This window comes from Marmota marmota, unplaced genomic scaffold, assembly GCF_001458135.2.
Source record: "Marmota marmota marmota unplaced genomic scaffold, marMar, whole genome shotgun sequence".
Classification (NCBI taxonomy): domain Eukaryota; kingdom Metazoa; phylum Chordata; class Mammalia; order Rodentia; family Sciuridae; genus Marmota; species Marmota marmota.
In genome coordinates this window covers 68,531,702-68,545,883 of record NW_025999842.1, presented here as the reverse complement: position 1 = coordinate 68,545,883, position 14,182 = coordinate 68,531,702, and the positions used below count along the sequence as shown (strand labels likewise).

Genomic DNA, 14,182 nt, shown 5'->3' with positions numbered 1-14,182 from the left:
TACCCATTTTCTATTCCATAGTGCCAAGACCCTTTACTTTAACCTCTATTTAAAAAACTACAGAATTCTGCGATGTGCTTACACAAATGTATATGCTCCACCAGAGAAGAGGTTACTTGAAGCCAGAACTCAGAAAACCATTTTCCTGTCCAACTTTGTATACATGGCTTTCCTAAAAATGTACTAAGAATGTACTGCTCTTACTTTAAACAGTTGGTACCTATAAATATTTCTCATATATAGCAGAGATATGCTTTGTAAATGAGTTTAATCTTAGCTCTGCAACTTGACATATTTTATCAATTCAAACGTGTAATATTTTTTCATGTTTTATTATCCCTCAAATTAGTAAGATTCTTACACCTCAAAAGGATGTTAGGCTGTAGTTAGAAGTATTTTGAAAATCTCAGTTACATATAAATAATGTTGTGTCTTAAGACTGATCATATATAATATTGGCTTTGTACTTTTGCATTAGATATTTAATTTCACCAAACTTCAACTTCTTCTGCAGTAAAATAAGAGTCACAGTGTCTACCTAATGAGGATTAAATGTAATTATGCCTATATTTTTCCTATTACATTGCTGATAATGCTCCTAAAACAGGGTACCAGCAATAAAAATTTTAGGATTAAAGAAGGCAATCCATTTTGTCGTCATTATCAGCACCGGTAACACAATCATCATTGACTTGTTAAACGGAACAGAATTTACATCAAGTTTTAAGTGGCAATTCTGAAACTCCACCTCTTTGTGGTACACTGGTATTAATTTCTACAATATAGATTCATTAAGTTGCCAGAATACATTCTGATTACAGAAAAAAAACAAACAAACTATGTCTTGAAAAGACTGATCTTCCTAGTGATAAACATTCAAAGAAAAATTACCATATCTATGAAAGGAAATAAAGTGGTAAAAATAAGAGATGAGAAAACACTCTATTAATACCCAAATCAAACAAAAACCAATCATCCTATAAATAATGCTAATCTACATAATACGAACAGCAATAACTCCTAAGACCACAAGATGGGGTTATGAACCTTTTGAGGCTGTTGCTGTTCCAGGAGCTGCTGTCTGAGATGTTCAAGGTTTTGTTGTTGTAGTTGTTCTGCTATCTGATGAAAAATGGAATTGTTCACAGATTCTGAAACATGAGAACTAAAAGGAAAGTAGAAATATATTTTAAAATCCACTAAAGATAATATGATAATTACTATTTTTTCAAAGGAAACAAAAGCCAACTCAAGAAATCATATTCTATTATAATGTTTGCTTCTAAAATATTAACACAAAAAAGAGAATACCCCAGAATATTAATATGAAGATAAATAAATTCAATAGTATTTTAATGGGTCTGTAACATGTCAGAGATGCTCGGTTGAAGATTTCAGGCTATTAAATACATATACATTAGTGATTTTAAAATAAATCTCAATAAAACACTTTTATAAACAATTTAATGTATTTAAACAATGTCATTTCAACTTCTTCTCTAACTATGAGATAGTGTGGAACATGCTACATCAATCAGTATGTGTAAAACTTAGAATTATAATTGACCATATAAAATTTATATACTTAGAAATGCATACCTGTTATTTATTAGGTATGTTGACACAAATGGTATTTAGACAAGAGAAAACAATTTCAACTATGCTCTGGGAAATGCACACTTGGAAGAACCTGGAATTCTGGGTTCCATAAGGTAAGAAATGAACTAAAAATTCCCCCCAAGGGCTAGCAGGATTTTGAGAACTTTTGAAACCATTGTGGGGGTTGAGGGGTGGGCCACCTTCACCTGGAGCAAATAAACTTAACAAGAAGAACAACAGCTACCTTCAAATACTGAAAGACTAAATCTCAAAATACAATGGAGCAAATTCGTCTCCACGCTTTAAAAAGCAAATCCTGAATCAGTGTGGAAAATAAACGGAATTTAGTTCAAGAAAAGAACATGTAATAACATGTTAAATTAAATGTTAATTTAATTAAATTCTCATTTCTGAAAGGCATTAACACTGGATATTTAAACTATCAGGACTGTTAAGGATATTCTTATATTTTTCTTAGGACACTGATTTACATGATGGGGATTGAAACCAAGGGTGCTCTACCACTAAGCTACATCCTTAGCTCTTTTTAGTTTTTATTTTGAGGCAGAGTTTCCTAAGTTGCCCAGGATGGCCTTAAACTTTAACTTCTCCTGCCTAAGCCTCCTAAGCAGCTAGGATTATAGGCATGTGCCATCACATCAAGCAATCTACATAATTTCAAATGTTCCTTCAATTTTTATAATTTATAATCAAAACTGTTAATTTTCTCAACGACCCATAACATCAATTCTTATTTCTGATTAGTCTGATGCACTTCCTAGAAGCAGATTTGGCAGTAGAAGAAAGCGTCTGTCCTTGTATTGAAAATATTCTTAAATTTAAGTTAAATTAAACAAATAGATGTAAAAACATCACAATTAGCTTTACTCTTTTATTTATCTTTATTTATTTATTTTTATGTGGTGCTAAGGATCGAACCCAGTGCCTTACACATGCTAGGCAAGCACTCTACCACTGATCCACAACCCCAGCCCATAGTTTTACTCTTATTTATCATTTTTCCTATTAAAGAAATTTTGACATAGTACAACTATTTGCAAAACTTGAAAAAGAGTACAAATAATCCAGGGAGACAACAAAACAGCAATTCTGCCACCTTTCTGTATGTAAGAATTTAATAGCCTGACATAACAATCCTAATTGAGTCAAAGTATACTTAGTAGATGGTAACATCCTACCCAATATTTACAAAAGTCACAGAAAAAGAAAAATATAATTCTTACAGTTGAGGTGTTGGAATTTCCTTTTTGGGTTCTTCACTATGCTCAGAATCGTCCCCAAAATCAAACCTATCCATCAACTTCTGGTGGGAGGGGAGCATGACAGGGAAAAAGAGACAAATTAAAGTGTTTTACATAAATATTTAAATGTTACTTATATCCCATTAGTTTATCTCTTCATTTAATATGTTTTATGTCATTGTATACTATACTCTTTCTAGAGTGTGAGCACCATGACATACATAGTAAGTAGTCCTCTTTATTCTGCCAGTTTCAGTTATCCAGTCAACAGCAGCCTATTGTCTTGGTTTGTTCATGAGACCATAGTCACATAATTTTCATTATGTTAATGATGTGCCTAATGTATACAATGTTATTAATGTTAATTAAGCAGACGTTAATTACTATGCCTAATTTATAAATTAAATTTCATTGCAAGTATGCACATACAGGAAGAATGTCCTGTGCATGTATGTGCGTGCGTGTGTGTACAATTTGGTACTAGCCACAGTTTTAGGTACCCAGCAGAGGTCCTGGAATGTATTCTAGAGGACTAGGGAGATCTACTGTATTGTCTTAAATAACAAAACAAATTATAAAATAGACAATATAATCACTGACACTAATCTTACATAAGACTAAGGATTAAAATAATGAAGTGGTCTGCCATGTCAATACAGCTTGGTAACACCTAGAAGCATAAACAATGAATCTATCCCTTGATAGAACATGAAGATCCTCATCTTCATATGTTCTGTCACCTTCTGAATATTCAACTTAAAGGCTTTTTATGTGGGCAAGCTATTTAGATTAAGTAAGACTCGGAAGCTGCTGCCTCAATGGAAAATACACTGCCCATTTATCTTTAGTTTAAAAAAAGTATTTTAAACATCTGAAGAGGAATTTTTAAAGTCTAAATCTTTTTTAAATTTAATATATTTTCTACAGTACAGTGTATATCGACAGAATATGATAAAACACAATTTATAGAATCCACATGACACTTCACACAATTTAACACTGCCTATTGAATACATCCAATATTTTAATGACTACCTTGTTGAAAGGGACTCCCTGATCCAAGGGAGTGAGCGTGTTGGCTGCTGCAGCTGCAGCTGTAAGCTGTGCTGTGAGAGCCTGCAATTGAACCACAAGACCAGCATCCAGGGCCTGGAGGATGGAAGGCTGCGGTTTCTGCTGCTGTATCTGTAAGGTTTGTATTAACTGTTGAAGCTAGAGGAAAAATAATTATTATAAAACAGTTGTTGGAATTTACTCATAAGAGTGCCCATGTAAAACTTTTAGTTAATAAATTTAATCATTCTACAATCTTAGGCAATCAAAAAAAGTCTTTCCTAGTATGCACATACAACAGTCCTTAGTAAGTCTGTCTTCTAGGAAGTCAGGAAATTTTAAATAAAATAAAGCACTTATACCATAACAACCAGAAAAGGGACTCCTGACAAGATAAATAATACTTTTCACTATGCTTCTCACCCCTTCTTCAATTAACTCCATCAAGGGATAAGCACTGACAACAGCACAGCTTTTGTTATCATTCAGACATATCATCTAAGAACATATCCTAAAAGGAGAGTAATTAAGAAATTTATTCTTACAGCCAACTTTGAGACTAAAAAACAAGTTATTAACAATGAAGAGTGTCAAGTACAGTAAAAAGAAACCCACTTCCCACTATTTACTCACCTTTGCTAAAAAACTTGTAAGATCCATAAATAAGAAATCCCTACATTCATCACAGAAATAATACATAATTGAGTTCTAAATCTGTAATAGGCACATTGGTGCAGTTGGAGAGGAAGAGTAACTTCTACCACATGGTAGAACTATGATTAACAATTAATTATTTTAAATAGCCATTAGAGATTTTTAACATTCCCAACAAAAAGAAATTTAAAAAAGGACTGAGATAATAGATATGTCAATTACCCTGAACTGATCATTACACATTATATACATACATATATACACATACATAACCTGTAAGTATGCAAAATTACTACGTGTCAATTAAAAATGAAAATCATTTTGAAAAAGCCCTAAACCTGAAGTATATATGAAAATTATCAATTTATATTTGAAAAAGAGAACAGCAAACTGATTGTCAAGACATCTGTATTCCCTTAAGTTCAACTTTTAGTATGATAAAGTACAAATAACATGCAAGATGACAGTAAATAAAATCATTCATGTCTATTCTAAAATAGCAATATTAGGGTACAAACTAGAACCATTTAACCACCAAGCATCTTCTTTAAAACTACTATTGGGACAAAAAAGAAAATGCAACACTACATGAGAGTTAACTAACTGCACCCCAGAAGCTCCAGAATGACTAAGACCAATAAATACATACAAGATATAAATTCTCCACATTACTGTGGTGAAGAAAGTAAGGAAAAGGACAACGAGAATAGAAAGGAAAATAAAAAAATACCATATTTATCCTTTATACATTTTAACTATTCCTTTTGACATTGCCATTTTTCCCAGCCACACTGTTATTCTTTTAGTCACCCAAATTCAAAATTACCTCAGCATTTTTTCCCTCTATTGCCATCACTGTTGTGTCAATATCTTCATTACCTGTGTGTAATTAACCCTCCTTGTACTATTTTCTTTGGAAAGCAATAAAAATAACTCTATATTTCTGGAAAATTTATATAAAAAAATATTTACTTGGTAGCATCTTTTAAAATGAGAACATGCTTTATAAACTATTGTAAAGGGATTACCACAAAATAATTTTATCATTTCAGCTAATACTGGTCCATAATCAGTTTCCCAAATGTCTCAAAAATGTAGAAACTCTTGTGTGCATGTATCAATATGTAATAATGAATCCCACCATTATGTATAATTATAATGCACCAATAAAAAATATTTTTTAAAATATGCAGAAACTGGGCAGGGGTTGTAGATCAGTGGTGGAGCAGTTGCCTAGCACATGTGAGGCACTGGGTTCAATTCCTCCAGACCACATTAAAAAAGGCACTGTGTCTGTCTACAATTTAAAAAATGCAGAAACTGTATCCAGTCTAAGACTACTCATTGAGTTGATTTTTATACTTTTAAAAAGACTGGACAGGCCTCACATTTTTGAGCTTATCTTTTCAGAGAATTCACAATCTTAATATTTTCCCCATAGTCATTACCTCTCTTTCAATATCACTACTACTAAAAGGAAGATATTCCCTATCTCTAGACTTCTCTCCATCTTATTTAAGATACTAATCAGATCATTTGGCTTCAGTATACAGATCTATCCATTCCCCATTGCTCAGTAAATGAATTGTCATTTCTCAATTTGCTTTCTATGGTTTTCAAAACCAACTCTGTTATACCTCTGTCATTAATTCCACAAAAATATACTGAATACCTACTATCATCTAGACATAGTGGAAAAAAAACAATAGACAAAAATCCTAGGCCTATACAACATACATAGTACAGTAGGAAGAGATGAAGTAACATCATCATCCAAAAAAATAAATGAATTATATAATGTCATATAAGGTAGTAAATGCTAAGGAAGGAAATAAAGGTGAGAGTCAAAGTAAAAAAGATGAAAAGTCCAGTTTATGATATTAAACACCAGTCACTGAAGGTCTTATTACGATGACATTTAAACAACTTGCGGGAGAATGAAACCATATGAATATACGAGGAAAGACAGTTTTCAGTATAGGAATCACCAAGTACAAATATCTTGAGGCAGGATTATAAGTAGTATAGGTAAGGAATGGCAGAAAGGCAGGTGTGGCTAGAGTGGAACAAATCAGAGGGAAAAAGAAGTAATGAAAGAAACAAATGAAAACACTAAGGAGGGGTCAATATAAACAAAACACTTATCTCTAATTTAGAGAAAATGATGGATTGGTGATGAAAATAGAAGGAAACAAGAAATCAAGTTGAGAACATAAAAAGGTTAGTGAAGTGACTGTTACAGCTTTTACTGAGTCAAACAGGGAGCTACTGAGCTCCCAAGAAAGACTGTAGTGGAGCAAGGGTGAAAGCCCCATAAGAGGCAGCTGCAACGAAACAGATAATAATGTAGCTCAAGACTAGTAATGAGGTAGTGAGAGTCAATGGATTCAGAATATAAGTAGACGATTTCTTTCTTTCTAGGGCCTCACACATGCTAGGCAAGCTCTCTAACACTGAATTATATCCCCAGTTATATAAGACTTAAGACATCAGATATGATGAATGAAAGAAATGAATCAAGGATAAGTCACTTTGAATCTGATGGGCTCCATGTTTTTGAGCTCAAGAAAAAGAAGCATTTCTGAATTGATCTTTCAATGCAAAAAATAAAGCAAGAAACTGGAAGGATACTTATCTCCAACTAATATGAGAAATATGCAGGTGGAGAAGGTTTTGTTTGAAAGACTGAGAATCCATCTTTTACTCAGTAGTCTCTCTGTTTACATAACTCAACCTCGGCATCTCTTTCTTACCTATACTTTAAAAACAAACTGTCATTTGTACAAAAGAACTTTCCCTGAAACAATTATTTAAGCCAAGGGTTATCTCTAATTTTGAATTTCCAAAGTTTTTTATTTTTCTCAGGATTGTTATTCATTTTCCATTTTAATTATATTCATGCATTCCAATTATCTATTAGACTTTAGGCTTCAAGAGGCCAAAGAATATGTCGTTTATCTTGAATACCCTACTGCAAAGCCCAGTAACTCAAACACTGTGAGTGCTATCACTGCATCTAGATAGTGCAGTAAGAAAAATATACAGGACATAGGAACTTCAAGCAAAGATACAGAATTACCATTAGTTGCAAATAAAATGATTTAACTGGAAAATGAAATAAATTGAAAATAGAAATTAGACTGGCACTAGAAACAAAAATCCAATCTACTCAAATATATATACAGAAACCTACAAACTATGAAGAAACTACATTTAATAAGTTACAAAACCTAAGATATGAACAATAAAGTATAAATAACTAAATATTGTAAAGATATCTCTCCCACACACACACACCTCAAATCAATGGATAAACATAGCAGGATTCTCCTCTACTCCTAACAGTAGAGCCACAATACAACACACTATTTCCCATCTTCAAGATGTTGACACATGCAATTCTCTCTGCTTCCTATCATCCCATCCTGCTAGGACTATTCTCAAAAGTCTCAATTCAAATACCAGTTCCTCAAAGCACATCTTCTGTGGCATCCTTTCTCTAGTTTTCACCCCTAGCCCAACTTGGTAACTATATCCACTTAACCTTTTCTAAGACAATTATGACTACCTAAAGTAATTTTGTCATTTTTTTTATTGTCTGTCTCCCCTAAGACACCTATCCCTAAGATAAAAGAGCACCCCATCCATTTTGCAACTGGGGTTGCAATAGCACCTAATAATGTTTGGCATAAACTAGTGCTAAAAATTAGGATTCTGCCAAACAATTTTTTAATAAAATATTTATTTATTTAGAGTGGGGTACTGGGTATTGAACTCAAGGTTGCTTTACCACTAAGTTACATCCCCAGACCCTTTTATCTTTTTAATTTGAGACAGAGTCTCAATAAGTTGACAAGCCTGGCCTCAAACGTGCAATCCCTCCTGCCTCGGCCTCCCAGGTCACTGAAATTAAAGGCATGTTTCACCATTCCTGGCATAAAAATTTTTAATGACATGAGAGTAACTGTGATGAATTACTAAATGAAAAGTGGAAGCTATATATAGAGTAACTTATATAGTGATTCTATTTTCAGAAAACTAAAAAAATACTTATCTCTAGGTGGTATATTATAAAACAGTACATTAGGAAAATAATGAATTATACATCGTTCTCAACGTAAGAAAAAACCTGCTCACCTGTTGGCCTTGAGGACTTTGTAAGATCTGAGCAACCGCAGCAAGTGTATCTGTATTTGTTATCTGAGATACCCATGGATCAGGAAGGCCTTGGACCACATTAGCTGGAGTAACAGGTGTCACAGGTGTTCCTTTTTAAAAAGACATCACACAGCCCACCAAATACAGAAGTAAATAAATACGACTTGAAAAAGTTGAGGAATTTGTTCTATTACTTTTATAAAACATAGACAAATGTATATCAATATTTTTATTTTATTGTCAGCATTTAGAAAAACCATTTTAAAATCCTTCATGTAATTAGGTTTAAAAAAAAAAAAAAACAACCAAAGGGATTGTTTCTACTTCTCCTCAGTGAACTAAGATAGTACTTTAATAAAGTATACGTAGCATCATTAAAAACTGAGCTAAGAGTTTAACGAAGCTTACTTAGGAGCCATTAAAAACATTAATTATGAAGGGGCTGAGGTTGTGGCTCAATGGTAAAGCACTCATTTAGCACGTGCGAGCGCTGGGTTCAATCCTCAGCACCACATTAAAAAAAAAAAAATTAAATAAAGTATTGTGTTCAACTACTTCAAAATAAATAAATAAATAAAAACATTAGAAGACATTCAACAACATAAGAAATAAGAAAAATACAATTTTGATGGAAACAGAACTTATAAAACTATTTTTTTTCAATAAATGCACAAAAACTAAATGTGAATGAAAATGTTACCAAATTCAATTCTTGGAATTGTGATAAAAATTTTTAAATGTCATTTAAATACCCTAAGAAAACATGATTTTGAGATTATTATTAAAGCATTCTTGGCATTATCAAACAATTTAAGGTTCTTTGTAAAGATTAAGTTAACCTCATTTCCTGTAAATATAAAGTTGATTTATATGCCAAGTGTTAAGAGGTTACAGACAAACCAAATAATCTGGAAAAAATGACACACTCATTTTCCAAAGTTCATTATATTTATGTTTCTTGGGATTAAAAAAAAAAAAAAAAGCTTTCAGAATGAGAGAAACAACCAAGGCTGGCACACGCCTGTAATCCCAGGGACTCAGAAGGCTAAAGCAGGAGGATCACAAATTTGAGGCCAGCCTCAGCAACTTAAAAGGACTGGACGAAATGGTACACACCTGTAACCCAGTAATTCAAGTGGCTGAGGCAGAAAAATCACAAATTCAAAGGTATCCTCAACAATTTAGCGAGGCCCTGAACAACTTAGCAAGACCTAGTCTCAAAATAAAAAATGAAAAAAGCTAGGGAGACAGGGGATGTGGCTCAATGATAGAGCACTCCTAGGTTCAATCCTACTTTAAAACACACACACACACACACACAAATACATGGTTTTATTTTTCCTTTGAATTATATTTTCTTTCAATTATCTAATATAGCATCACAATTTTCCAATGGTGTAGAATTGTTATTGTACATATGAATAACCATGTGAAAATATGAGAATATTTAGAAATCAAATCTATATTGTAGCAATATACCTGGGGTGTTGCTCATAGCAGCAGTAGTACTGGCCAAAACAGGTGTGACAACTGGAGGAGGAATCCCTGCTGCCATATCCAAAAGCGGTTGAATAATCTCACTCTTAAATACATTATTCTTCTGCCATAAGTTTAAAACTCTCACTATTTTACTCTAGAGAAAAAAAGAAATACGACATTTTTATTTTTTGCTTTCAAAACTTTAGTATAATCATTTCATAAGGGCTTTTAGGGTGCTGGATGGAAAGAAGAGAAGAAAACACGTCTGGGGTACTTTCTACCACTGAAAATTTGTTTCTACCATTTTGCATTTGCTAATCTTATCTCAGTTGAAAGGGGAAAACATTAATTTTAACAGACATACAATATAAATGAAAGCTACACTTAGCTGAAGGCAGACACGACAACTACTCTCTGTCTACCAATTCTAATGAGCTTAATTTAATACTATGGTTGCCTATAGAACTGTATTAAGTATTCCAAACAGAGTTAGGATTCATCTCAGTACTAAATTTAAAGTTAATTTTAACTTTGTCTCATAAAATGTTTATCTTTTGAACAAATAAGTAACTTCAGGACAAAGTCCTTTACTAATGTGACTCTTACAAATTTTCATTTTAAAAACTATTTAAATATAGGAGAGGGCATTTCTTCGTATAAGAATTTAACCAAGGGCTGGGGATGTAAGCTCACTAATGGAGACATGCATAGCATGCATGAAGCCCTGAGTTCGATCCTGCCATCAGAAGAAAAAAAAAACCAAAAACATATTTTTAACAAAATTAATCCTTTCTTTCAGCACCACATAAAAATAAAATAAAGATACTGTGTCCACTTAAAACTAAAAAATATAAAAAAGAGAATGTCTCAAGATATTCTATAAGATATTTCTAAACACCTTGTCATAAATTCTACTTCCCTGTTGATGCTTTAAACCAGAGACATACACACTTCTGTCTGAACAGAATGTGAAATATAACCTCTCTTCACTCTCCACCTTCCCCCTTCATTATTCTTCCCTACTCTCCCCTTGTTGCACAATGCCAATCCCATAACAGCATTACTTAATGTAGCTCACAGAATGTTAAATACCATTATAAATGAATAATATTCTACATTTATTTATTTCACTTACCATAATCGGAAAAGTCTTTACCATTCTATTAAAAAAAAAAAAAAAGCCTGCTTGCTACTAACAAGCAGATTTACATATCTGAACCATCTGAGTAATTTTCTTTTTCTCTTTCTCGTAGGCCCTTTAATAGCAGCATTGAATCCAATTTACTCTTACTCCCCCTAAAGATCCTCAGCATTGCCCAACTCAACCCACTTCAAATACATACATACACAGATATCTCAAATTTTTGTTTTAATCTCACCCTTTTCTAGATCCCTTATGTATGAGTACTTCATATTTTTGGTAAGGCTCCATCAATCATATAACATTCATGTAGATGTTATAAAATTCATGAAATACATGCTATCTACATAACCTTTCTCATTAACCTTGGTCTTAAGCCAAAAGTGTCAATTAAAAAAAATATATATGTTAAACCCTCAGTTCCCTTATCTATAAAAATGAGACTGTATACCATAAGTATTCTTGGGTTTCTTTTCTCAATTTCAAATTGTATCAAACTGTTTAGGTTGACCAGTATTTTGAAGGTCTTTAAAGTCTCAACCACTCCCAATGTGAACACCTTGGCAGAGAGCTATATCTTACTTACTACTTATAGTTCTTCTTATAGCAACACTATAAAATGGCACTTCACTTTAATTATGCATACCCTAATCTTGCTCCAAAAGAGATTAAGTGAAATTTCATTCAGTTTTAAAATTCTGTTTAATTGTATTGTTGCCTATCTCCTGTTATATTCTGAGTATTATAAACACAGAACCTATAAAGATAGGTATTACCAACTTCTATTTCTTGGATAATTCTGAAGTCTAAAAGCGTAATTAACAGTATTTAGAGAAAACTTGATAATCAGAAAAATTTCTATATATCTCCATTGATTATGTGACAATTTGCCCAAAAGCTTCAGATTTACACAAGCACAACAACATGCCCAATTAAGAAGAATGTCTCTCAGCATGGATTTGTGGCTCAGTGGTAGAGTGTTCGCCTAGCACCCCTGAGGCACTGGGTTCGATCCTCAGTACCACATAAAAATAAAATAAAGATACTGTGTCCACTTAAAACTAAAAAATATAAAAAAAGAGAAAGTCAAGATATTCTACAATTTTTTTTTAAAGTAACATCAACTGGCCTGTTTTTCTTAAAACCTTGCTTAATGAAATACAAATATTTCACACAGAATATACACTTAATCACCATTTCGTTGATACTGACACTGAACAATTTGATTCACAACTTTTTAAACACATAAAAGTTTATTGTAAACAATAACCAAGTACAAATTACTACTTGGTACAAATTATTAAATTATTGTGGGACTCCTTAATTAGGGGGAAAAAAGAGGTCATTAATATGTATTCAAAAATAGCACTAATTAAATGAATACATTTTATAACAGTAACAGACCAATTTTCAGAATAAAGATCTGGTTTATTTTTAAGTTCCTCGTACTATTATGTTTATATATTTTTAAATTATGTCCAAATCACATTAATATGCAAATTTTTCAAATGAAACATAAGAAAACATAACAACAAGAAAGGCGCAGTGGGTGCCTGACTATAATCCTAGCTGTCTGGAGGCTAGGGCAGGAAGATCACAAATTCAAGGTAAGCCTTGGCAAGACAGCAAGACCCAGCAATTAGGTGACTCTCTCCAAATATAAAAGGGGCAGTGGGGTGTTGGGGATGCAGCTCAGCAGTAAAGTTGGTACTAGATCAACCCCCAGCACAAAAAAAAGAAAATTACACAACAAATGTTTAATAACTTCAGATCTGATGACTACTTCTTTATAAAAGATGGGCACTTAGAAAGTTCTGTGCCTTACACAAGAATCAACCCCAGTTTCTAAGACATTTACCCATCATGTTATTCAAAATAACTAGTACCTAACAACTATCATTCTAAAAATCTACATACATACACATAATGCCCCTCATTTATTATCGAAATTACAGTATTAATATAATCTTACTTCCTACAGTTTTAAAAAACAAAAAGGCCCTATTCCATAAACACTTACAAAATAAGAGATATTACATTATGAGATACACAAATTGAAGACTGATTTGTTCATTGTAACTGACAGAAATCAAAGTCCAAATAATGAAATTTCTAAGTCAAGATGTTGGGTTACTTTTTAAAATGCTGATATAAAATTTCAAAATGCTAATTTATCAGATGGGATTGCAAAGTGCCTATTTTAACAGTCAATTAACATGGGCCACTTAAAATCTTAAACATTCTTTCAGCCTTTCTAAGTATCGAAGTATCAAAATTAAAAAAATTAACTGTCAAGAAGTTATATCCAAAAATAGTTCACTAAAAATACAACATAATAAATTTATCTGTTATCTATTCATTATAACAAGGTTTTCTTCTTCCAGCTCAATGTTCTATTTTAGTTATTAAAAATAAAACTACCTATAATGATAGTTTGTTCATAACTGTTAAATCCATGTGACTGATATCAGTATACCTGGGTATTTGTGATGGCAACACTATTATTTTGTACTGCCTATTTATTGTGTAAAGTAACCTATGAAATACTGTCATATTTTATATGTAAATGTCCTTTTTAAATAAATAAAACTACCTAGAAATGAGTTCCATTAGTCTTCACCCATTCTTACCTTTTGCTAACTAATCAACATTGCATTCAACCCTGTCAAAACCCACACCTAAATGTCCAAATCAGCATCAAAATGAGTAACCTAAAATTTAAGGGCAAATATAAACAACTCTTCTTTATTCTGCCTTTGGGTCCAAAACTCTTGTTACTTGTTAATTACAGAATATGTACATATTCAGGTTTCAAAGATTTAATAGTAATGGTTTC

At 32.4% G+C, this 14,182-nt stretch overlaps 1 protein-coding gene across 4 annotated transcripts in view; it reads right to left on the bottom strand.

Annotated features, from left to right (window-relative positions):
• Positions 1-14,182, bottom strand: part of Scaf8 (SR-related CTD associated factor 8) — a 91,105-nt gene that overhangs the window by 38,327 nt on the left and 38,596 nt on the right. For 3 of the 4 annotated variants that reach the window (XM_048800244.1, XM_048800241.1, XM_048800249.1), the window contains exons 5-9: positions 10,206-10,359; positions 8,706-8,836; positions 3,897-4,073; positions 2,844-2,923; positions 1,048-1,165 (exon numbers count right to left, since the gene is read on the bottom strand). In XM_048800244.1, the coding sequence (XP_048656201.1) occupies positions 1,048-1,165; positions 2,844-2,923; positions 3,897-4,073; positions 8,706-8,836; positions 10,206-10,359 (660 nt within the window). The remainder of the gene's footprint in view (positions 1-1,047; positions 1,166-2,843; positions 2,924-3,896; positions 4,074-8,705; positions 8,837-10,205; positions 10,360-14,182) is intronic. The other variant, XM_015502449.2, reaches the window with a different exon arrangement.